The sequence below is a fragment of the Pseudopipra pipra genome, chromosome 1 (assembly GCF_036250125.1).
Source record: "Pseudopipra pipra isolate bDixPip1 chromosome 1, bDixPip1.hap1, whole genome shotgun sequence".
Taxonomy (NCBI): domain Eukaryota; kingdom Metazoa; phylum Chordata; class Aves; order Passeriformes; family Pipridae; genus Pseudopipra; species Pseudopipra pipra.
Genome location: NC_087549.1, coordinates 146,883,753 through 146,907,288, shown reverse-complemented (window position 1 = coordinate 146,907,288; position 23,536 = coordinate 146,883,753). Strand labels below are relative to the sequence as shown.

The 23,536-nt window shown below is 39.0% G+C and overlaps 1 protein-coding gene across 1 annotated transcript in view; it reads left to right on the top strand.

Annotated features, from left to right (window-relative positions):
* The first annotated feature begins 6,038 nt into the window (after window positions 1-6,038).
* The window catches only part of UBE3C (ubiquitin protein ligase E3C), a 70,258-nt gene continuing 52,760 nt past the window's right edge, over window positions 6,039-23,536 (top strand). Inside the window, exons 1-6 of the mRNA XM_064638117.1 lie at window positions 6,039-6,222; window positions 16,179-16,232; window positions 18,335-18,409; window positions 19,106-19,252; window positions 20,006-20,121; window positions 21,566-21,723. Coding sequence (XP_064494187.1) covers window positions 6,157-6,222; window positions 16,179-16,232; window positions 18,335-18,409; window positions 19,106-19,252; window positions 20,006-20,121; window positions 21,566-21,723 — 616 coding nt within the window. The 5' untranslated portion in view covers window positions 6,039-6,156. The remainder of the gene's footprint in view (window positions 6,223-16,178; window positions 16,233-18,334; window positions 18,410-19,105; window positions 19,253-20,005; window positions 20,122-21,565; window positions 21,724-23,536) is intronic.

Here is a 23,536-nt window from a genome sequence, read left to right as displayed (position 1 = left end):
GATCACAAGGAACTTCAAGTGACCTAATTCAAAGAAATAATCTGGTCTGGTTTTCCTGAAACCACATGAAAGATTTGACTTTGATAAGGTTCTTGTTTACGTGGGCACCAAGGGAGGGTGAAAATACTCCAAGCAATTTAAATAGGAAATGAAATGGAACATGTTTTAACAACAGCTGGATGTGTACTGGCCCATAGCACATACGTTTCTGTCAGGATAAAATCAACGTGTTGGAATTTGCTTGGAATAGCATTTTTATAATGCTTATATATAGGGAAATCTTCCAGGTGTATTAAAGGTGAGCCAAAGATAACAAGGTAAATATGAAGTTATATTTGTTCACACTTGAGGGCAATTCTTTACAATTGGGATTTCAAAGACATCTAAGGATCCTGAATGCTCCATTCCTACTAAAATAAATAGATACTTCAGGGTTTTTTTAGGCAAACTTGAAAAAGAGCATCCTAATCTTTTCTTTGCTACTTAGCTGAACATCTTTGCAGCAGTAGTATGTTTATATTTTTAAACCCTAGAAAACAAAATAGGATTTATGGTTAACTAACACTTGTCAAATAACATAATAATGTCTTTATAGCAATTATAGCTATAAAACTATAATAAGCCCTTAGCCCCAACACTCCTCATAAGACTGGGTACTAAAAATAAATATCTTGCTCGATCAGAAGATGTGAATGAAATATAGGCATCTCAGGGGGGAAATTGTGCTGTGTAGATACTATAGAGAAGCTGACACAATAGGGCTCTAACGTTCTCATCTTAGAAACTATGCATATAAGGTTCCTCAGTCTCCTTAGCTCAACATTCCTTTAGAGGAATGTGGTGTCCATATCAAGAAAGGTACCACTTGTTTGACTGTTTTACAGCCTTAAGAACGTGGACAGCATGCAACCAGTAGATATTTGAAGATTTCTAATGGAACCCCCCAAAATCTCATTGAACCAAGCAAACAAAACATGGAATGATTGCCCCAGACTGGAATCCAACTGTATTACTGTAGCTTGCTGATGTGATTGGCTCTGTAGTACAGGATGGAGCCCGTCCATTTTTCAAAACTGGGCTAAAGCCTTGAACAGTTGTTTTGGTAATGTAGATGAGGCTTTAGGTCCTAATAGTTCCTACAATTACTGCTGAATCTGGCCTTGGCTCAGGAATAAACTCCTTGTATTGAAAAGATTTACTATCCTAACTATATCTGTATCTCAATTTAATGAAAATGTTAAGGATAATTTGATGGTCTCTTGCCAGTGTAATTTTAAATAAAATGTCTTCATTCCTTGGCAGTGTCTGTTGGCACTCAGATTTAACTAAAGGAAGTGCTTAAGTGAAGTGCTTTTTAGATTAAAGTCTTGCCAGTATCTTTTCTGATAGAATAGATTTAATTTTCAGTGTTTTACCCAGAGTAAATAAATTAAAAAAAAAAAATTACCTCCCACTGTCAGTCCATATGATAGCAAACCTTAGTAAAAGCATTACTAGAAATCAGATATTGGCCTATCACAGGATTTGGACTAATATCAAGCCTCATCTCCTGTAAATTAAAGTATTTCTAACTTATTTACTGTTCATTTATTATGCACTCCTGTAAAAAATCTTTCTGTATCTTGGGAAATAATGTAGCACATAATGAAGTGCTGTCAGTGCATCTTAGATTTTCAACTGAGTTCAGCAAGTCAGCAAAAAAGTTTAGGACACTTTATTATAATTACATAGGGAATGGAAAGTAATGGTAAGATGGTGACAATTTGGCCATCATACCCTACAGAACTGAGCAATTGCCAAATACAGTCTTGATTGCTTACCCTGTCTAAATCAGGACTGTGTGTACAGAATGAGGCCAGAAGGACAATGCATCAGAAGTTAAATTGTTTGGGGATTAGTTTGAGAATAAAAAAAGATTGTCGATATAAACTAGTGCTCATTCAAAGGGGATGTGTAATAGTCTGAGTAATATTTATTTTCCTTTTAAATAGTCTTTTCTTTTTTAAAATTTAAGTGTGGTTGATTTGTTTTAATATGTAGAATGTATATTCCCAAAAACGATAAAATCTCCCTGACAGTGTGCTCCTACTTACATTAAGGTACCAGGAGCTCCATAATTTTAAAACTTCATAAGTCATCTCAGTTATGTTATCCTTAGCACCCAGCACAACTCGAGACCTTCGTCAATGTTGAGAAGGAATTATTTTTCTTGTTATTATTGCTACCCACCAAATCTTCATTCCTTTTTCTTCTGCTTTACAAGAGACATTTAGAAGTGTCAACAAGAGACTTTTAGAAGATGGCTTTGCTCTGAGTCACTCAAAGTGAAAAAGGAAGAAGATCTTACAACAGCCACATAGGCAGCACAAATTTTTCCTGTCTTTTGGTACCTAGAGGCAGGTCCTGGTGAGACACTACAGAAGTTTCTCTCTAATGTGGATTGAATGACACTCTACACATATTTTTGACAACTGTGACTATCTTTGTGCTGCTGTTTTAATTTCTGTGGTGTGCATTTACAAGGAAAAGATGGTATTTGCACACACTTGAAAAACTTAATTTCAGGGAGTGAAGAAAACATTGAGTAACAACATCTTTTTAAGAGATTGCATCTGATAAACAATGGGACTGCTGCAGACCATCTGTACCTGGGAGCAATGTGTACATCAGCCTGTAGAGGCAAAAAAAGGTACAATTACAGGACAGAGAACCATGATTAGGACAACACAAAAAATGTGGTGGAATGTGCAATAAGGAGATGAGAAAGGTGGGAAACTGCACATGGAGCTAACTTCATTGCAGCAGGTGAGGCAAGTGGAGGTTAACACGGCATTCATACAAGAGCAGCATTCCTAGATCCTTGACCATATGTCTGTCAGGGCCCTGGATGCACCAACAGGATTTAATTGCCCTGAACAACTTCAGCTGGGACCCGCACTCACTCAGCCCACTGATCATGGGTCCATTTAAGCTCAGGTGTACCTGTCTCCAGCCCTGCCTCCTGGATGGACCGTACACCTGCACTGTAGCACTGTCTGGCCTCTCTGGACTCATCCCCTCGCCCTGCCTGGGGCTGTCAGTGGACCCTGTGTAACCCTTGCCAGGCTCTGCCCTCTGGCTCTGGATCCGGTGGAATTACATTCTGACCTGGGAGGGCATGGCCTGTGCTGGGGTCATACTTGGCATCCACTCAACTTCCTTCATGGAGCAACCCTGTTCTTGCTGTTCCCTGAGGATATCAAAGCATTCTCTGCTCTGACTTTTTGACTAAGTGACATTGAGTTTTCTGACTTCTGTCCTAAAAATATGTATATGTAAAATAAAACACATTTACAATTTCTTTTATGTTTCCACAAATTCACTGTATTCAAGATACAAACACTCAGTTTATTCTGTTATATAAGTGTTTATTTAATAAAACTATACCTCGAGTGGCCTCCAGGGGCACATGCAAATCATAGAATCATAGAATGGCTTGGATTGAAAGGCACCTTAAAGATCTAGTTCCAACTCCCTGCCATAGGCAGGGATACCTTCCACTAGATCAGGTTGCTCAGAGTTGCATCCAACCTGGCCTAGAACATTCCCAGGGATGGGGCATCCACAACTTCTCTGGGCAACCTGTGCCAGTGCCTCACCACAGTCACCATAAAGAATTTCTTCCTAATATCTTAACTAAACCCACCCTCTTTTATTTTGAAGCCATCCCCCTTTGTCCTGTCACTACATGCCCTTGCAAAAAGTTTGTTTCCAGCTTTCGTGTAGTCTGTCTTCAGGTACTGGAAGGTCACAATTAGGTCACTCCAAAGCCTTGTCTTCTCCAGGCTGAACAATCCCAATTCTCTCAGCCTTTCCTCGTAGGAAAAGTGTTCCATCCCTCTGATCATCTCGGTGGCCTCCTCTTGACTCGCTCCAACGGGTCAATGTCCTTCCTGTGCTGGGGACTCCAGAAATCACCAAGACTTGTCAGATATTTATTAGCTGGGTAAGAGCCAGGGTCAGCAGAGGGTCTTGTGTCCTGCTGAAATTAGAGCTGAAACATGTCAAATGTGTATTAGTCAAAACCCATCTAATAGAAACCCCACTTTCTGCAGTTTCATGTTTCTTTGGCTTCTTACCTGAGGAGGGACTGCATCCCTAGGCTGGCTTTGCTACTGACAAAAATTGGCAAACTCATGACCTAACAGGTTGCTTCTGTGCTAATGAAAATGACTGAATTAACTGCTAGGGACACCTCGACTAGTCCTTTTCTGTATGAGACTTACAAAGTTTATCAAGGCTTAAGTCCAATTGAAAAGAATTCTGTCACGTTTGGAATCAAGCCTGCTATCGCTGCCACATAGAGCGGTGGGATATTTCATCAGCAATGCAGTGTGTTGAAACTACGAACAAACATTTGATGTTGTATTTCACAATACCCTATACTCCATCTGCATTCATAAACAGTATTTAAGGAGGCCTGGCTTGCTTATTCTGAGACTATGTTATCTGGGGAAATGCTGGGCTAATGTTTACTCTTGCTAAGCACTTGTTCCCTTATGAAAAGTCTGAAATTTTAAAATTTAAACTCTTCTGAATCATCCAAATCCAAAGATATCTCAAGAAATATTTTATTTGTCAGTCATCTTGGCACTGGTTAAACTCCATTGTGCTCTCGGTATGAACAGCTGCAAAGCACATACATCCTCTCCTGACATGGATCCTTGCCATTTGTTTGTTGTGATACGCCAATGTGAGAATTCGCAAGTTAGGTCTCAGTCGAATTTCCACTGAGGGAAATGAAAGCTGGATTTGGCAGACTGGATAACTACTTTTTGTTATTGCTGTTGTCTGTATCACCTCTGGATTTGGAAGGATGTAGTCACTGCATTGAAAAATGGAGAACATGCCAAGAAATGTAAAGAAGCCTCAGGTGTGGTTTCATTATTCAGGTCTTCTGCTTTTACTTTACAGCCTTTTTCTCTTTCTACTTTTCATCAGGTGTTGAGGTCCCAATCCTGTGCAGAGCCCACTTGCACTTTCTTGAGTGTATTTTTCCTGTCTGTGTAAGCACAAAAGCCTGTACCGGTGTGTTTAAGTGTTCAGTCTGCACAATGGTCATGAAGTCTTTGCAATGAGGAAGGTCCATCATATGTCCCTCTCTTCCTGGAGAAGAGAAGGCTCAGGGGTGACCTTGTCACTCTCCACAACTACCTGGAAGGAGGTTGTAGCCAGGTGGGGGTCGGTCTCTTCTCTCAGGCAACCAGTGACAGGTTGAGAGGACTTAGTCTCAAGCTGTGCCAGGGGATGTTCAGGTTGGAAGTTAGGAGGAATTTCTTCGTGGAAGGGGTGATTAGACATTGGAATGGGCTGCCCAGGGAGGTGGTGGAGTCACTGTCCCTGGAAGTGTTTAAGGAAAGACTGGACGTTGTACTCAGTGCCATGGTCTAGTTGATGTGGTGGTGTTCAGTCATAGGCTGGACTCGATGGTGTCAGAGGTCTTTTCCAAGCTGATTCTGTGATATGCTTACCCTACAAAAAGTATAAATTATATATCTATATCTATCTATATATATATGGGGGGGGTAATAAGTGCGTTACCACAGCCCACTGACGCTGAGGAAGGCAGTCCTGGCCAAAGCCGGGCTGGACTCTCAGCTCAGTCCTCGCCCTCAGCACGGCCCATCCAGGCAGGATGCGGCACAGCAGCCCAGCCCGGCTCCAACCGCCCCTGCACACCCGCACAAAGCTCCTCTGGAAAGCGGGAACGTGGAAGTTTCGGTGGAACACCCGCAGCCGGGACACCCCGGACCCCGCCGAGGGCCGAGCGGGCCGGGGGCGGGGCGGCGGGCGCGGCCGTGTGTCGGGAGCGCGCCCGGCGGGCGGCGGGCGGCCGCCATCTTCTCTGCACGGCCGGCGGGAGCGCTCCCAGTGCCCCCTCCTCCGCTCCCTCCTCCTCCCGCTCCCTCCTCCCACTACGCTCAGCCGCCGCCGCCGGTCAGGAAGGGGGCGACCGGGATAACGAAGGCCGCGGGGAAGGGGGGAAGGCGGGGGACGGGGGAGCAGCCCCGTGGGGGCGGGCGGGCCGCGGGGCGCCAGCCCGGGGGGTTCGTGCGGCCCCTCCGCTCGGCCCTGCCGGCCGGCCGGGCCCCGCTCCCCATGGGATAAGCTGTAAACATGTTCAGCTTTGAAGGGGATTTCAAAACAAGGCCCAAGGTGTCCCTCGGAGGAGCGAGTAGGAAGGTAAGGAGAGGCGCCCGCCCGTCTCTGTGTCTGTGTCGGTTCCCTCGCCCCCCGCCCTGTGTTATCGGTGTTTTTACCGTCGGGCCTTCAGGAACGGGAGCGGCGATGACTAAGGTTTAATAGGGGGGGGAAAAACCCTTCCCTCCTGATGATATGTTTGTCTCCGATCTCCCCGGCTCTGTGTTACTATTTTTTTTTTTTTTTTTTGTATAATGAGGCCACACGCACACACCATCGCAGGCTTATAGTGTGGTGAGAATTGTGGGAAGCGAGGAAATGTCTCCTCGGCTCGTCCCCCCAGCAGGGCGATCGATGTGGGGTGTCGTGGCCGGTGGCACCTCCCGAGCAGCCGGTCTCCAGGTCTTCCGGGGGCAAGGACTCCTGTCATTTCCCTCCAGGGGGAATGTCTGGCGCTCACCCGCCTGGCTGGAGCGATGTGGGACACACACACACACACACACAGAGCCTCACACAACCCGAGAGTCACTGGAATTGCTGGGGGAGGTTCATCCACGTGAGCCAGGGCTGCCGGGTTGGTCTCCGTCAAGTTTACGTTCAGTCAGTTTGTCGTGTGCAGGGTGAGTTAATTGTCAGTTGTACCAGACTATTGGATCTCCTGGTATTTATTGATGGAAAGGAGCGGGATGGTTTATTTAGATCTTGCTGATTGGACAGGGTAGTCAGATGTTTAGTCAAGCACTGAAGGGCACAGGACCGAGGAACGGGAGAAAGGACCAAGTGTTTTTAGAAGTGTCCTGATCTCTAGGGGTCACTTTAATTCAGTGTGAAAATAAAGATCCCCATGTTGTCATTGGAGATGACTGCGTGGGAAGGTAAATGAGTGTTTTCGTTAGTATTTTTGAATTTTAATGGAGTAAAAATAAATCTTAAATTTTCATTATTGTGCACTATAAGTGAGTTTGGTTCTTGGAAACTTTTGGCAGTACAGTTAGGAAGCGGGCTAAAATACTACATTATGTGATATTAAAATCACAGTGAAGTTTGCATTTTTGTATATTGTCTTAACACAAAGAGAATGTGTAACAAAATTGTATTTAAATTGTGCAGCTTTTCCTCTGATTCATCTTCTCTTTATCTCATGACATTTCTGTTCATTAGGCTACATACAGTGGCACTACATGAGTCAAAATGCCATAAATATTCCCCAGCTGAAGTAGGAATTGGCAGAACACACCCTGGTCCTCAGCTGTACACTTTAGGTACTTTACAACTTTTGACTTGCTCATAGTGTTTCTTCCTGAAGTAAACAGCTGTCATAACATCATCTTTTACACTTTTTGATTATGAAAATTCACCAGAATTAAGCCTATTTTAATTGTATGGGACAAATTGATTAATGTTATAGAGGTATAAATTTCCAAGGGCAAATATTACAAGGTAAAGGATTGGAAACTGAAATTGATGCATAACCTTTATCTGCAATACAGAGATTGTATTCCATGATCAGATTGATACTGACTGGTCCACAGACTTCATGATTTTACATTGCTTCACTGAAGTGCTTGTACTGCATCAATGCAAATCAGTCACACACAGCTTTGGGCATCATGGCTGTAAGGACATCGTGCCCTTGAAATAGCTGCTTATTTTCAGAAACTGTATACAGTACTAGTGAAAGAATGTATTTAAACAGTACTAAAAATTACTTCTAAAATGCAGTTTACCTGCAATTTTATTAAAACATCCTGCAACAGAGATTGGTGTGGGAAGTGTTTATGTGGGTTCCATGAGTTTCTCGTTATTTCACATCATAGGCTCCCTGTGATCATGTTTCTCATAACTATAGGCTTCATTCTTACAGAAGGCCAAATTGTAAAATGTTTTCCTTCAGCTTTTTGTGCACATGCTAAAAAACCCCAGATCTTTGACAAGCACACTTGCCCCCTCCCAAATGGGGTATAATTTTAGAAAGATACAGTGAATAGTTCCAGCGCTGCACCTCTGCCGTGCTTTTGATGGTCAGCTGGATACTTAGTGCTGCCTACTGTGGTTCCTTTGGTAGAATAAAGCACAACTCGGAAATGGTGGTGGCATCTGTATGCAGGCTGCTTAATGCTGAGAAAAACCCTCTGCCCAGTTTGGGGAAGTTTCCCAAATTGTTGTTGCACCGGTACAGCTACATCAGCAAACCCATCCCAGTACGAAGCAGCGACGCCCCTTTGAGGAATCAGTCAATGCTAAAGGTGCCAGTGGAGCGCGATGTGAACATGACACCAAACCAGTGATCAGAAAAACTGACCCATTAAAAGTGTGGCTTTGCTGGTGTAACTGCAGCTGCAAACAGTAACTGTGTTGGTCATGGCTCACACGTGTTGACACCTGGCTGACACCGCAAGTGTGTCTGTAGCATTTCCTTAGGCCTCAGAAGGGGCTGATGTCAGTGAGTTCTGTCAGTACAGGCACAAGGATAAAAACATAACTGGGGACCTGTGGCAATGTGGCAGTTAGAGAGGTACTGAATCTAGTGTGCCTTCTCCTCCCTAACTTTTATGGCATTTTTGGATTACAAAACCAGAGCTTCAGGTCAGTTTTCCGCTGTTTACATCGACCCAAACCTTCTGCCAAAAAAAGTGATTTTTAAGTATCGCTTGTTTTTGTTGTTGTCCTGGGTTGCAAATTAACTCTCTCAAAATGACTATCCTTGTGACTGATTCTTTAGGAATATTATTGTAGCATTATAATATTGCATTGTACATAAATGTAAAAATATAGGTGTTATTGCCAGTGCTTGGACATTTCCCTCCATACCTATTTTCAAGAATCTGCTGATTCATTTGGACTATTTGAACTGTTGTATGTATATTTCAGGGTGTAGATACAGTGTTTTATTTACGATGTGATAAGTTAATGTTAGTGGTTCTTTTATTATTTATTTACTTTCATTTTTGGGGTGGCTTATTGTCACCTTCAAAACACAGTTCTCTGCTTTATGAGGCTTTTCAAAAGATAATTTCAGACTTAGGTCCATTGTAACTGGCAAAACATACGGTTTTACTTCTGAAGTCAAGTAGTTCCCAAGAGTGAATACTATTATTGGAGTTCAATATGGGAATGTCTTGAGTTACTTATGGACCTTTTGTACAGGACAGTAGTTGTTGCCTGCGAGGCTGTGGCTGCTGAGTGTCTGTGGTGTGTTAGGCAGGAAATAGGGAGCTGTGCCTGAAGAGTTGGCTTGGGGTGCAGTTCACGTTGCACAAACACAACCCAACTGTGCAGGGGACTGGAACAGATGGTGCTTCACCTGGGTGGTTCCCGGCCCATCCTTTGTGTCCGGTGTAGAGAACGTGTTTCTGCAAGGGGGAGTGTCACTGTGCCTTCTGGTGGCAGCTGGCAGGTTTCACTGGTTTTAGCATGAACTTGGACTTTTGTTGTCAAAGCGCAAAATTGGTTTAACCAATTGATTTGGTACAGTCAGGCCTAGGTTCCTTCATTAATTTTTTTAGCATTAAGGTAGCAATCCTTTAGTGGATCCATGCAGGGGAACCCCCAAGGGATGTTCAAGAGGCTCCGTAATTCCACATAATTCGGTTATGTTGTGAAATGTATTTAATGACATCTTGTAAGTCTTTAACAGAAAAAATGGTTTAAAGAATATTAATAAGAAAAATTTATGGTATCACTTGAGATATCTAAACCATGCTTTTATAAATTCCAAGACTGTTTAAAATAGAGGATTTTTAAATTATAGTATATTATGAGATGATTTTAAAAAAACCTTCCTTTTTCAGAGTTTGTAGTACAGATGAGTTAGCACTGTCTTGAAAGTGAAAGTGAAATCAACTTCATAGAGTTCGGGGTTTTTTTTATTTTGGGGGTTTTCTTGTGAAACACATGGAAGCTTAGTAATGAGCAAATAGTGATGACTCCATCTGTATTTTGAAATATGAACAGTTTTAATAATAAGACATTTTCAATTTACAAAGGTTGTTTATATTTTATTCTAGTAGCTACTGATGCGCTTTCTTAAACCAGTAGCATAACGCTAAGCATTAGATTACTGTGTATTTTTCCCCCTGTTCTTAGCTGAAGTGCAGAGGTAGAACTCCAGAAGTACCTTGTTTGCTCTTTATGGTCTGTATTCTACACATGAAGTAGCTTCTTGTGGAATAAAAATGTTTTAAAAGCAGTAGGCTGTAAGATTGCCAGGGTATGGAGAGATCTGCCAAGGCTGGGATTGCTTATCATGGTAGATGTCTGTAGGATATAAACAATGATGGGGCAGAGTTAAAAACCAGTTTTGTTTCTCTCTTACTGACTGAGGAAGATTGTTAATAATTTCAGGAAGGAAGAATTTAGTGTTTTGTAATAACTTTTTTGAACCTACACTATGTCACAATGGAACTGAAATGATGCCAGTGATTTATAGTGCAGGAATTCTAGACTACAATTATAAATTCACTGATTATTTTTGAATAATGGGAAAGAATTGCACTGCTTTGCTCCCTAAAACCTTTGCCCCTTAAAGCACATGGTGTAGATCCTTATACAGGTACATACCTCATTCTGAGTCAGAACTGTGTTTTGCCCAGAACATTGAAATGTGAAAGCCTAAGTCTTGAAATACCTTTTGAATTTCAGATCTGTGGTGTGGAAGTATGAGGAGACTATCATGTTGTAAAATGACTGCCAGTAGGAAACTATATACTTAATGGATATTAGGTTCTTGGGGATTTTTTTCCTCTCTGTAACATTTAAAATTCTCCTCATTTGCAAAGAAGCTACAAAAGATGCAGTTGTAGTTAGCTGACAGCAGTGATTGTGCTGCTATGAGTTATGAGTTATTTTTTCATATCCAAAACCAAAGTTGTCATTTTTATAAATACATTTTTTTTTCCTGCTTGTTGCTGAGAAAGTGAAAAGTCATAGGATGGTTTGGGCTGGGAAGAACCTTAAAGATCACCGAGTTCCAACCCCTTTGTCATGGACAGGGACACTTCCCACTAGAAGTCACTCAAGTATAACTACATGTTCAATATACACCTTAAATACCATAAGAGAGACAGACTGAGTGTAAATGTAAAAACAACTTGTTTGCATTTCAGGCCTCTGGAGCGTCCTGTTTCCAGTCAAGTCCTGGTTCCACTGTGTGTGGTTTTTTAGGTACCATGATAGAAGTGGTTCCAGATCCTCCCGACATCTGACAGTGAAATTTTGGCCAAAATGCTGAGATGTTTTCTAGCAAGCGCTGTGACGTTTATTCCGGTGAGGTCGGGCTTTCCCTGGCCAAATGCCTTCTGCTGGGTGTAGTTCAAAATATCTTCTTCTGGAAGATGGTCTTCTCTATGTATAAACGTATATCTGGTTATTTACATCATGATTTAGGAGAGTCACAAACTGTTTCAAAGCAGAATGTTTCAAACAGCAAAGCGTGTTTTAGTCAGGCGTGTTCAATGGAGTTTAAATTGAGGTCCAGTTGAAGACACTGTAAGTCTTTTAAAGTGCAAATTTTTTTTACTATTCAGAAAAAAACCAATTGGAGTTCATCTTGTCTAAAATAATTTTGGGAAATAGAAACATTGTTGAGAAGGTGGGGAACATTTTCCGGTGTCCTCATCGGTTCTCTACAAATTTGTTGGACTTATTAAATACTTGTGCTGAAAGGAATTTTATTCCATAAATTGCTTAAGTCACTTCATTTACTTTGGGAGTTGTTACTTTTTGTTATGTGGTTCAAACTAAATTCATGTTCCTCATTTTGTAGATGAAAATCATACAAATTTTTATAATTGTTCCCAAAAATTAAAAGATCAAGTGCTTATTTGTTCTTCCAAGTAAATTTCATAAAAAGTCATACCTTGTACTTTACATGATCTGTTGTAATGTTGAATAGAAAGCGTTCTCAACTAACTAACTAAAATAAATCCTGGTTGTTTAAAAATAAATATCAACCATTAATAATATTTATTTTTTGCTTCAGTGTGTTATTGTTAATTTTTTTAAAATATGTTCAGTGGGTAGCCAGTACCTGAAAATAATTATTGAGTTTTGTCTGTATTTGGCATATTTAGGTTTTAAATTTATTTGCTTGGAGCTGTTTATTTGCTCGATTAACACGGTTGTCCAGAAGTGTTCAATTTGAGATTTTAAAAAAGTCAACAAATGCTGGAATTGTTTGAAAAGATTTAATTATGTATACATTTTGTTTTTCTGAACCTTTATTTTAAACCAAGAGGACTGAAAGTTTATCACTCTCAAGGCAAAGTGCTAACATGCAGGACGAAAAGAATAATTTGTATATTTGTGTACCTTATTCAGTCTTTGTCTGGGATATGTAAAAGCTAGGGGTTCTGTAGGCATGTTTTTGCAAACAAAGAGTATATTTCAGCAAAACGAGGACAAGAAAACAGTTCAATTTTTTTTCATTGTGGATTTAATTGGTGTTTCTGTAGCACTGACATTAACACTGTTATGTTGTATGTGACTGTTCTCATCAGCTGCTGTTACAGCAATGGTGCCACTCGGGACTTTGCTGTGATGAATAGTAGGGTCCATGTCCTGATGTGCAGAGCAACATTTCAGATGTTACTTAACATTTCTTTGGTGACAGTCTCAAGTTTTCCTGTCTGTATACTGTCCGCCATCTGCTTCCTTGTTTTCACCTCTTTCCCCCTTCTGTCTTAACCTTTCAAGTCATCATCTGTAATGCCACATTGCATTTTGCTGTCCCATGCGGTTTCTCTGCTTTCTTGTCTCTTTGTGTGATGCCTCACACATTTGGTGTAGAAAACTTTTCCGATTGGGCTTTTCATGGTCCTGCACCTTGCGTGGGAGTGCCTGAGGTTGGTATCTTCTGTTGGAGAAAGCAGCAGGTGGGAAAGGGACTGCTAGAAAGGCACTAAACGGTGCATGAAAGTCACCAACAGTGTATTCCCTGCTCTGCACTGGGGAGGACAAGCTCCTGAAGGAAGAAGACATCATAAAAAGTGTCAGGATTGTGATTTAGTAAGTGGCTTTTCACTCCTTTTAAATTAAGGTTGAAGGAGTCAAGACAAGCTCACGCTTCGTTCACCCAAAATTGTCTGTCTGCCTACCTTGATAGGTAGATACCTGATGTTAGACTCCATACCTGATGTTAGACTCCATACCTGATGTTAGACTCCATACCTGATGTTAGACTCCATACCAGTCATCTGCCTGTCTGGCAGGTGAAAAAAGAAGATGGCACGACCACCACAGGAGTGAGGCAAGGCAGGTGGGGAGTAGGAGTGAGCTGGGCGTGATCTTTGGGACTTATGTCAGACCATCTTCTTCCAGGAGTAGCTCTGGCTGTTGACAGGCAGGAAGAGGTGCTGGAGCAGCGGCTGTAGCCAGGAGCAGTTCAGCGACTGGATGGGTGGGAGTTGTCAAACGTGCACCACTCACCTTAATGCTGTTGTCATTCACAAACAGCAGAGCAACAGCTGCTGAGTTTGACTCTTTTCCACGGTGCTGGTTGTTAAGGAGGAATTGAGGGAGGGAGGAATTAGGAGGGAGGATTTCAGAGAAGACCGTGCATCTAGCTGTCAAAAGAAATAATTTTGTTAGAATGGCCCTTGTAGGTGAAGAAGATTGTTTCATAGTTCTGATATCTTTCCCACAGCAGATTTTTTTCTGTTGCACATGTACTCTTACTTTTTAATTTCTGAAGAGACTGTATTCCAGTTTGGTTTAATAACTCTGAAGGAGATATATTCTCTTGGATTTAATTTAAATATAATCTTTAGCCATAGTTATGATGTGTGTGTGTGTGTGTCTTGTGAACAAGAACAACAGTATTATTTGACCCATAATAGTTCTTTAAAGGTGGGATTTACTTACGTGAATATTTTGTTGTTTTAGGACAGTTCCTCTATTGTATTTAATTTATATTTTAACAAGTTGATGTTTTTCTTTACAAATACTCAAAACAAGTATGTGACTGACTGAAAACTTCAACTTTTGTTAGTTTTTTAAGAGTGGTTTGGTTTAAAGAGTGCTTTCTTCAAAAAGACCCAATTCCTGATCAATGCAAAGCTGGTGATGCACTAAGTGAGGATATCTTGTCCTGTTGTATCTCCCTTGTTCTTCAAGTGCTTTAAAATTACTTGTTTCTGATAAGCCCTTTGACCACTTATTTTCCTATATCTAACAATCACTTGCATTTACTGGGTTTATTTGGGGTGTTTTGTACCACTCTCTTCTCCACTTAGGTGCAGAAATTTGCTTCCTTTTTCTGTGTGGTGTTCTGCCTTTTCTCTCCATTCTCTCTTTACATAGTCCTGCTGCAGAATGATCACTTCTAAATAGGGGCACTTTACTAACAACTTTATTGCCTTGGGTATCAGCTGTTGAAAAAGTCCTGAAGCTATTTCTTAGTTTAGTACCTTATTTTGGGGGTTTTTTTGTATGTGTGAGGTCAGACCCTCTTGCCTCATGTTACCAAGTAGACCTGGTGCCTTTCCTACTGCTTGAGAGGAGAAACATCATCTCATGTATGGATTTTGTTATGATTTGTTTATACTGGGTTTAACACGTGGAAAACCCCCTATCTTTAGAGGGCAGTAGCTGCAGTTAGTGGTGTCTTTGGCCAGAAATACCATCTTTAGAGGAAAATATGGTTAACCTTCTTGTGGGATTTTTTCCTTAGGCTTGCTCCAGTAAATGATCTGAGATACAAAACCAACTTCAAATTCCTTTTTTTTACATGTGTTTTTCACTCTCTCAGTGGTCTGTGTTACGAGTATTTTCTATCCTGAGAAACTAAGAGAATCATGACTTTGCTTCCTCTGTATCAACTAAAAAGAAATGCAGAAGAGTTTTGCCCTCAGTTTTTGTAACTGCTGGTAAACATTGAAAGTATTCCAGCACAGTTGTTTCGGATGTGGTTCAGTATTTTATAAACATTTGTTTGCCAACTTCAAATTGATTCCTATGTATTCAAATATAACACATTTTCAGCTTGAATGTGTTTTATTTCTCAACTTCTCTAGGCTAATAAGGACATAGGGAGAAAAAGGAAGTCATTATATGTGTAACAGTGGCAAAAAAATGAAAATAGTTTCCTTAAATCTATTGTGTATTTTAGTCTGGATTTGGGAAGGTGCCATAGCTCTTGTCTGCAGTGGGAGCTGAATGCTCTTCATCAAAATTGAATTATTTTTTATATTTTCTTGGAAATTACACAGAACCATACAGTAAGAGATTCTTGCAGATAAAGCTCTGTTGATATGTGTAATCCATGTGTACTGATTTATGATTGTGGTTTAAAAGCTAATGCACAGGTTTTTCTATTGTAATGGTATTGTTCTTTGAGGCCTCATGAATAGTTAAGTATTCTTTTCTTTTTCACTGTTGGAGAGATCGCTGCCCTGAAAGTTTCAGTTTCTCTCCTTAATTTAGGTGAAGAGTTCACAATTTTAAAAGAAAAAAAATCCTGCCACTTATGCCATGTGTCTCTCTTGACGCCTTTCCTGGGCAAGTTTCTCGAGGAAAAGGATAAGTAAATATAAGAGCTTTGTGCTTTTGTGCAAGTTAGACAAAAGCATGGGGCCTTGGGACAGGATGTGATTGCTTTGAACACGCCACAACTTGCTGTAGGCACCTGGGTGTGCTCCAGGCAAGGAAAACACTCAGACATTTGGTACTGTCTGGTGGGATTGGGACCTTACTTTGTCATCTCTAAATAGGTGGTGTTTGCTGAGGTTCTTGGGATGCTGAGAACACAAACCTGGACAGAGATCAGTGCAGTTTGCTGCTGTTTGCCTGCCCCTTTTCATAAGGGCAGAACTTCCGTCCATCACTGTTCTTTTGAGAGGGCTGCATTTTATGTTTGTAAGCAAGAAAAATGATTAACACTTGCTTTTCTCCATTGTTTTATGTACTATGAATAATCCCTGAAGTGAAGTCTACATTAAATGTCACAAAGGCAGCTGGATCGTGTTTGAATGAAAATGGAAAAGTGTCTTTGTGTCTTACAGGAAGAAAAGGCTTCTCTCCTGCATCGGACTCAGGAAGAAAGGAGAAAACGAGAGGTAAAGTAGCCTGTAAGCTTTGCATGCCCACTGGATTTTAATTTGATGTAACATTTGCAGTGCAAAGTACTTCTGCTGCAGTTCATACTTAGGTCAGGAATGTTTTGTTTCAGTTTGCAAGTTCTGTGTGGTCTTCCAGCTCGCTCCAATTGGCAAAACCCTTAAAGGTGTGTTTGACCCTCACTAGATTAAGCACAAGATCTGCAATGGCTCCTCAGTTTTCAAGCACAATTAACTGCTTTTTTTTTCTTCCCAACATGGGTGTACAATTATGGACCAAGTTTAAGTATGAAACTACTAGGATTTCACCAGCTAGTTCAGAATTCTGTGTTGTGCATCAAATTTATGATCAATGAGTCCTTACCAACATATGTAAAAAGTCTTTGTGGTTCACAGACTTTTTTCCATATATCGAAGTAACCTGTTCTGTTGCTTAATTCTGTGTTCTGCAAAGCCAATGCAGAGGCAATTTACTGACATCTGTATTTGTACACATGTGCACACAACGATTTTCTGTGGCACATTCTCACAAAATGAATGGCTCCTCTGAGAATAAAATCTGTTATGGATTTTTAAAAACTGCCTGTAGCAGAATCTTAGCAGCGACCTCAGATTTAAAACCTTTGCAATTACGGGTCGCTAATTGACAATTATGTATTCTGAGATAAAACCCATACCTAGAGAAAAGGAGAACATATCTATGTTTAGTTGAACCTTACATTATGGTTATGAAGAGATACTGCCTTACTGTAATTGAAACTCTCTCCTGATTGCACTTTTACTGTAGATACTTTGGAGAGAAAAATAGCCTTTGGCCTATCAAAATTTTGATTTTGGTCAATGCTTTAGATTTAATTACAGTCTCTGAGTATATGCTTATGCAGAGAAGTTGCTTTAGGAACCAGAGTTTCCAAGAAAAATGAAGTAGACCTTGAATAGGAATTTTGTCTGGTGTTTCTCGGTCACTCCAGGTTATGTTCTTAAGTTGGATGTGTCTTCATGGGACAATAAATTAGAAATCAAGGCTTTGTGAGTTGAAGGTTTGTGTGAACTTTCGTAAGTGTATTTTAATGAAATTTAGGAAAATATTTCTGTGTTTTGTTTTGCTTGGTGGCCCTCAGAATTAAAGGCTTGTTGTAGTTCAAGGATTGATTAGGTTAAAATTTCTCATTTTAAAGCAGGCTTCTCAGTCCTTGTACTTTTCCTTCCTCAACCACTGCTTTGTAGCTTTGGATTCATGAGCAACTATTTACTTCCCTCTTTATCCCCTAAGAATCTATATGGACATTGTTAGAAACATAATTACAGAAGCCACTTCCTGCAGATATTTACTGTGATGGGATGTGCTGAGGGTGCTGTCAGGGAACCCTCCGAGTGCTCTTCCCATAGCACCTCCAGCAAGCCGGCTTTCAGTTCCTCAGCAAGTGAGACACTGTAAAGGAATGATTTTACCTACCCTTTCCAGCTAATGAGGAAGACACATCATAAAAAGTACTCACTTGATATGTCTGGTTTGAAGAAGAGAGTAACAATTTTCATTAATTTCCATATTGTGCTCCTGAGCTTAAAGCTTTAAGCCTCATTTTCCTTTTGACAGAGGTACTGTCTCCAAGTAACTGATTTTTTTTGTTTGTTTTCTCCATATCTTAAGTGTGCCAGCATCATAATAATTTTATATTATTGGAATGAAAACAAATAAATGGGTCTTCAGTGTTAGCTGATCTATGCAGAAAGAGGAAAGCTGTCATAGAATTTGATGAATTCTTCAACATAGTATTAAAACTTTGTCTTATAAAATACATTAATAATAAAGTGATACAAAATAATACGATGTTTATTTTGATTTTTATAGTATTACATACTGAGTATTAAAAATTCTTTTGCAATATCTCAGTGGTAAATTTGCCCTTAAAAACTTAAAAAGCATTCCCACTGATCTATGTGTATTGGATACAAACATTAAAATGCTTTATTTAACTAATGATTGCTGCTTAATTTTCATTTAAAAAAAATACTTTTGAATAGAAATATATTTGGTAAAATGGCAGAAATTAGAGTCAGTCCCACAATGTTGATTTCAGTTTTCTTGCTTTGTTTTACAGGAAGAAAGGCGGAGGCTGAAAAATGCAATAATAATCCAGTCATTTGTAAGAGGGTACAGAGACAGAAAACATCAAGTCAGTACTTATTTATTTATTTATAAAGATGTTAAACAGTTTTGCTGAAAATGAGACTTTCTAGTGATAATTTGATTGAAAAATCTTCTTGAATGTAAATAACTTAATTGAAAAATCTTTTTGAGTGTATATTTCACAAAGTGGAAATTCTTTATTCCCCTCTTGACATTTTCATTTGAAACTCAATATTTTAGTAGATGGATGTATATTCTGCAAAGCATGGACGTGGCTGGACCTCAATGGGATCATGCAGTGTTTTTTTAGCTGATTAAAACAGATGAAAACCATTAGATATTAAGAGCTTTCACACACCAGTGGAGCTTTTAATTTTTTTTCCCAGTATAGCTAAGGTGGTAGTTTGAGTCAAGAAGTTGTTCTTTCTAAGGTGCCATTGGGTAGATTCTTCTAAGAGAGAGTTTTACCTGTTTAAATTCTCTAATTTAAGTAAATTAGATTAAAATGTTTGGTGTGATCTCTTGATAAGTAACAAATTTGTTGCATGTGTACCTTGTGAGTTACAGAATGGAACTGTGATACCATCTGTATGTTTTGATCTCATAATAAATATGTGTTATCTCTGTTTTATTACTTTGCAACCTCTTTGGACGGGAAGCTGAAACGAAGGTTTTAAAATTTTGCATCTCTCTTTTAAATCATAGCTGTTATTGATATATTGATGCATGTTTTGTTTTTAAGTACTCCATCCAAAGAAGTGAATTTGATCGCTGTGCTAATTTGGCCCAATCTGGAGGAACCTTTTCCACTGCTAATGGAGCCAATTTGACTCTCCTAGTCCGGCAGTTACTCTTTTTCTATAGACAGAATGAGGATTCCAAGCGTTTGGTGAGTACTGTTACATACCCTGATCCATAGTACTTGTGTTTCATGCACTGTTAAAGTAGTCTTTTACTTAAAAGATTTTGAAGGGATGCAAAAACGCCTTTGTCCACTTACATTAATTTTAGAGTTCTTTTTTTAAGAGTTCAGGCTTTTGCTGGTCTGCACTCTGCTGTTTTTCATTTAGGCACAAGAACTTAAAATCAGATTTTACAAGTGCGTGCACATACACGTGCACAAAATATGTGAAATGAAGCCTGAAAAATCCTGTGCATATTATTCACATTAGTTTTTTAAAAATAATATATTAAAATTTTAATCTTTAAACCGTATTTTCCACTTAGCCCCCTAGTCATTCCTAAGGTGTTTGGGTGATTTTTTTTTTTCTCACTGTTGAATAATGCTGGCATATCAATTGCAAGGTCACTGCCAACTTCCCAAGTGTATGAGTTAATATGATTCATAGTGGCTGTTGATAATGGACATTAAAGAATTATGACTATTTATAAAAAAAATATTAACAGATAACTTCATTCTAAGAGTAAAGTTATTTGTAAGTGCAGTTCAGTCTTAACTTTGAAAGTTTAGTATTAGCAGTCATATAGATTATGTTGTGTAACAGCGGGGTTTTTTTCTACTCTGAACATGATTCAGTCTGAGTTTGTGTTTTGTAAGTCCTCCAAAGGTATCTACAACAGCACTGAAATATTACTGAGTTGCAGTAGGTAAAACAGTAAACTTGTGCGTATCTTGTTGCAGGTATGGATGTGTCAGAATTTAATTAAACAGAGTTCTCAGTTTGTTAAGCAGTTGGATGGTCCAGACAGACTTACTTGCTTATTCCAAATAAAAAGACTGTTGGGGCTGTGTTGCAGGTAAATTCTTCTTTTTTCTATGTTCTGCTATGTAAAAAGTGTTCAGAAATTATGCTGGGCACTTCTTTGTTTCTTTTTGCAGCAGGTAAAGTATTAAATGTAACTTTATTTTATGGAGAGGACTGTTTAATATGTGTGTGGGCCCTGGCATTGGATACTTGTCCCTATGTCGAACAATGGAATGTTCTTAAACTCCTTTGGCTTTCAAGTTCAACACGTGCTTAATGGATGCTCTCCTAGGATAGGCTTAAGGATGCTCTTAACTGTTTTCCTTAGCAATATTTGTGGAAACCAGGTTTTCTTGGGAACTGATAGTGTTTCAAAGTTATTATCTGAGGTACACTTGTGTTCCGAGGATATGCTTTGGATACACGTTGTTCCAATACTAATATTATTTAAGATGCCTTTCCTCATGCTGTTTTGGGAATTTAGGGCATATTAGGAAGTTGCAAAGGCATATTAATCAGTTACATTACTGGCTTCAGCTTTGCATTTATTATTTGCAGTGGGAGGATCACTGGAGGGTAAATCTATTAAGGTGACTTGGCATCTAAACCCTAGGTTTAGAAAACAATGTATTTATTCTTATCAATAATAGGAACTAGTTATATTATCCAGAGCCTTAAAATAATTTTTTTTTAGAAAATTGTTTCATTTAAGTCACTGAACCTTGTGTTCTTATAAGTGTGTATACTGTATGATAAACAGTGACACCAGAGACTAAAGAAGACTTGAGTGGTGGGCTTCAAAGTCCATTTGCAGAGGGACACAGCTGTGGTGTCACTGCATTGAATTGTACATTTTCACTACAGTTGAAATTGTGTTTTTGTAAATGCAGCTATTAATGTGGATGGGGAAGAAAACACATTGTTAGGACGACTCTACCTATACACATCTCACACTAAATATCCTTTGAATTCTAAACAGGCTCTTAATCTTCATCATTTCTGTGGTCACTGATAGTTGTTATGTAAGCAGCAGTTGTTAAAAGGATGGGATTTTTAGTATTTCATTCTGTAATCAAGGCTATCATATTGTGTTAGTTATGAATATGATGTTCCCTAGCATTTGTTCCCAGCCCATATTGCTCTGGGGCTTTTATGTCTTCATGAAAAAACATGAATTATCCTTTGCTTCTCTTCTAGTTCATGCAGTAGACCTCCAAACTTGCAAATCATTGAGAGAATTTAGTAGGATTTAATAGGATTTACAGGTAGAGTGCCATATTCATAGAAACCCTCAAATCAGGAGTTACTATTATAAAGATGCCAACAAAAAGATGTAGCTAAACTACTGAGAACAGTTGGAAACCACGTAGAAATAAGTTAATTAAAGGTGAATGTGAAAGGTTTTTGTAATTTTAGTTTTAAATCATTGTACATATGCTTGTGGTGAAATAAGAGAAATATCTTGTTGAATAATTTTAATTTAATTTCATTTATAGGCTATTGCAGAATTGCAATGATGACAGTCTGAATGTTGCACTTCCTATGAGAATGCTTGAGGTATTTTCATCTGAGAATACGTATTTGCCTGTTTTACAAGATGTCAGCTATGTGACATCATTAATTGAACAAATTTTGCACTACATGGTTCATAAAGGTGAGTAGATAGGAACTAGAAGTTCTGGGAAATACTCAGAAATTAATCAGAATGTGTAACACCTGAAGACCACATTGTTTAATCACATTTTTGCTTTAACCACGGACACGATGAATGAAGTGCTGGTACATTAACCTATACACTAGATGGACACTGTGCTTGTAGTGAGATCACTGCTTGAGAAATTACTGCTTGATTTCTTTAGAAATTCTGTTTATAAATTGAATATTCTATCAAGTTATTTATACAGACATTTACAACAGATTTTGAGAGTAGGTGGATATTGCCTAACAAAAGTTTTAATCCAGTAGCTGTTTACACACACACACAGTTTCCCATGGACACATGCACACACTGTGGCAGATCTAAGCCTTAGTTTTGTAAAAGTTAGTCATTGTGTTGCAGTACTGTTCTCTACAAATATTACTATTCATTATTATTCTAAATTGGCATTACCTCTTCATCCTGCCGACACCACAGACACCTTAGCAAAGAGATGGTGACCTGGCTTTGATTTATATTGTGTGCTAAACTGCAATGGGTTACACCTGTGCAAACATACTGAAAGTTAATGAATTGTGTAGTTAGCACCAAAATTATGTTTTGTCTCAAAGAAACTTTTTTATTCTGGGAGTGTCCAAAAAAAATAATTTGCCTTTCTGATACAGTAGAGTTTGCAAAACTTGTGGATGGGGAGAAAAGACAAAAACGTTTTGAAATAAATATCTCAGATCCAGCCTCATTGGTGTAAAATGCAGAAAGAGCACCTTCCAGTCTGTTAGTTGTTGGAATAATTTTATATAAGTTTTACAGTACATTCTGTAGACTAGACTATCTTATCCTGTTACTAAGGATTTGGTTTTAACTACTATATGTTCAAGTCACTATGAGAAAAATAATTACTCTTATTGTAGCACATTTATTTTACTCACCCTGGCATAGCAAAAACTATAGAAGTATTTATGTTTGTCTCACTAACTTGTTATATAATAAATATATCTTCCAAAATGCATATATTTGTTCTTTTAGTATATGAATTCTCACAACTGGTACATGAAAGTTATTAAGATCACAGAATCATTAATTTTTTACTAAAATGTAGCTTTCTAATGACTTCAAATGAAAACAAAAAGAAGCATTTTTTGCAGCTACAAATGTTCTGTCTCCAAATCATTTATTATGCTTAATTTGTAACGAATCTGTTATCAGCTTTTATTAGTATATGTTTTTGCATATAATTTATCTTCCACATGTCTCTTGTCAGCATTGCTGAGTTATTCCTTTATGAGGACTTCCTGCCTTTTGCATTGTATGCCAAGTTAGGTGGTCCCCAACAAAGGGTCTTAAACTGGACTCTCGATGATGTGACATTTATTTGTTGCATTTACAGGTGGTTCCTGTAGTTGTGAGACCTGGGTCTTAGTTTAGGAGTTCATTGAGCAAGGGGAAGTTGCTTTAAGAAGAATGAAATCATGTGATTCCATTTGTACTTCAGTGAGACAAATACAAATTACCCTCTACACATGTCTTTATGGCATGGATGGTGTAATGCGTTTTATTACTGTCTGAGAGCCCTGTTTTGGAAACAGTGATTGTATTCTTCAGTCTGCTAAGGCAAGGTGGCCATAGAATTGAGACATTCTGCCAGCAGGACTCTTGCTTGTATGATGCAGTCATACAAGTAGAGTAGAGGGGAAAATCTGTCATTTCTGGAAGAGTGGAAGGATAGAATGTGACTACAGTCACTTAAAGGAGAAGAGAACATCTTTTTCATAGGTCATTATTTAAAAAAAATCAAATTATTCATTTCATC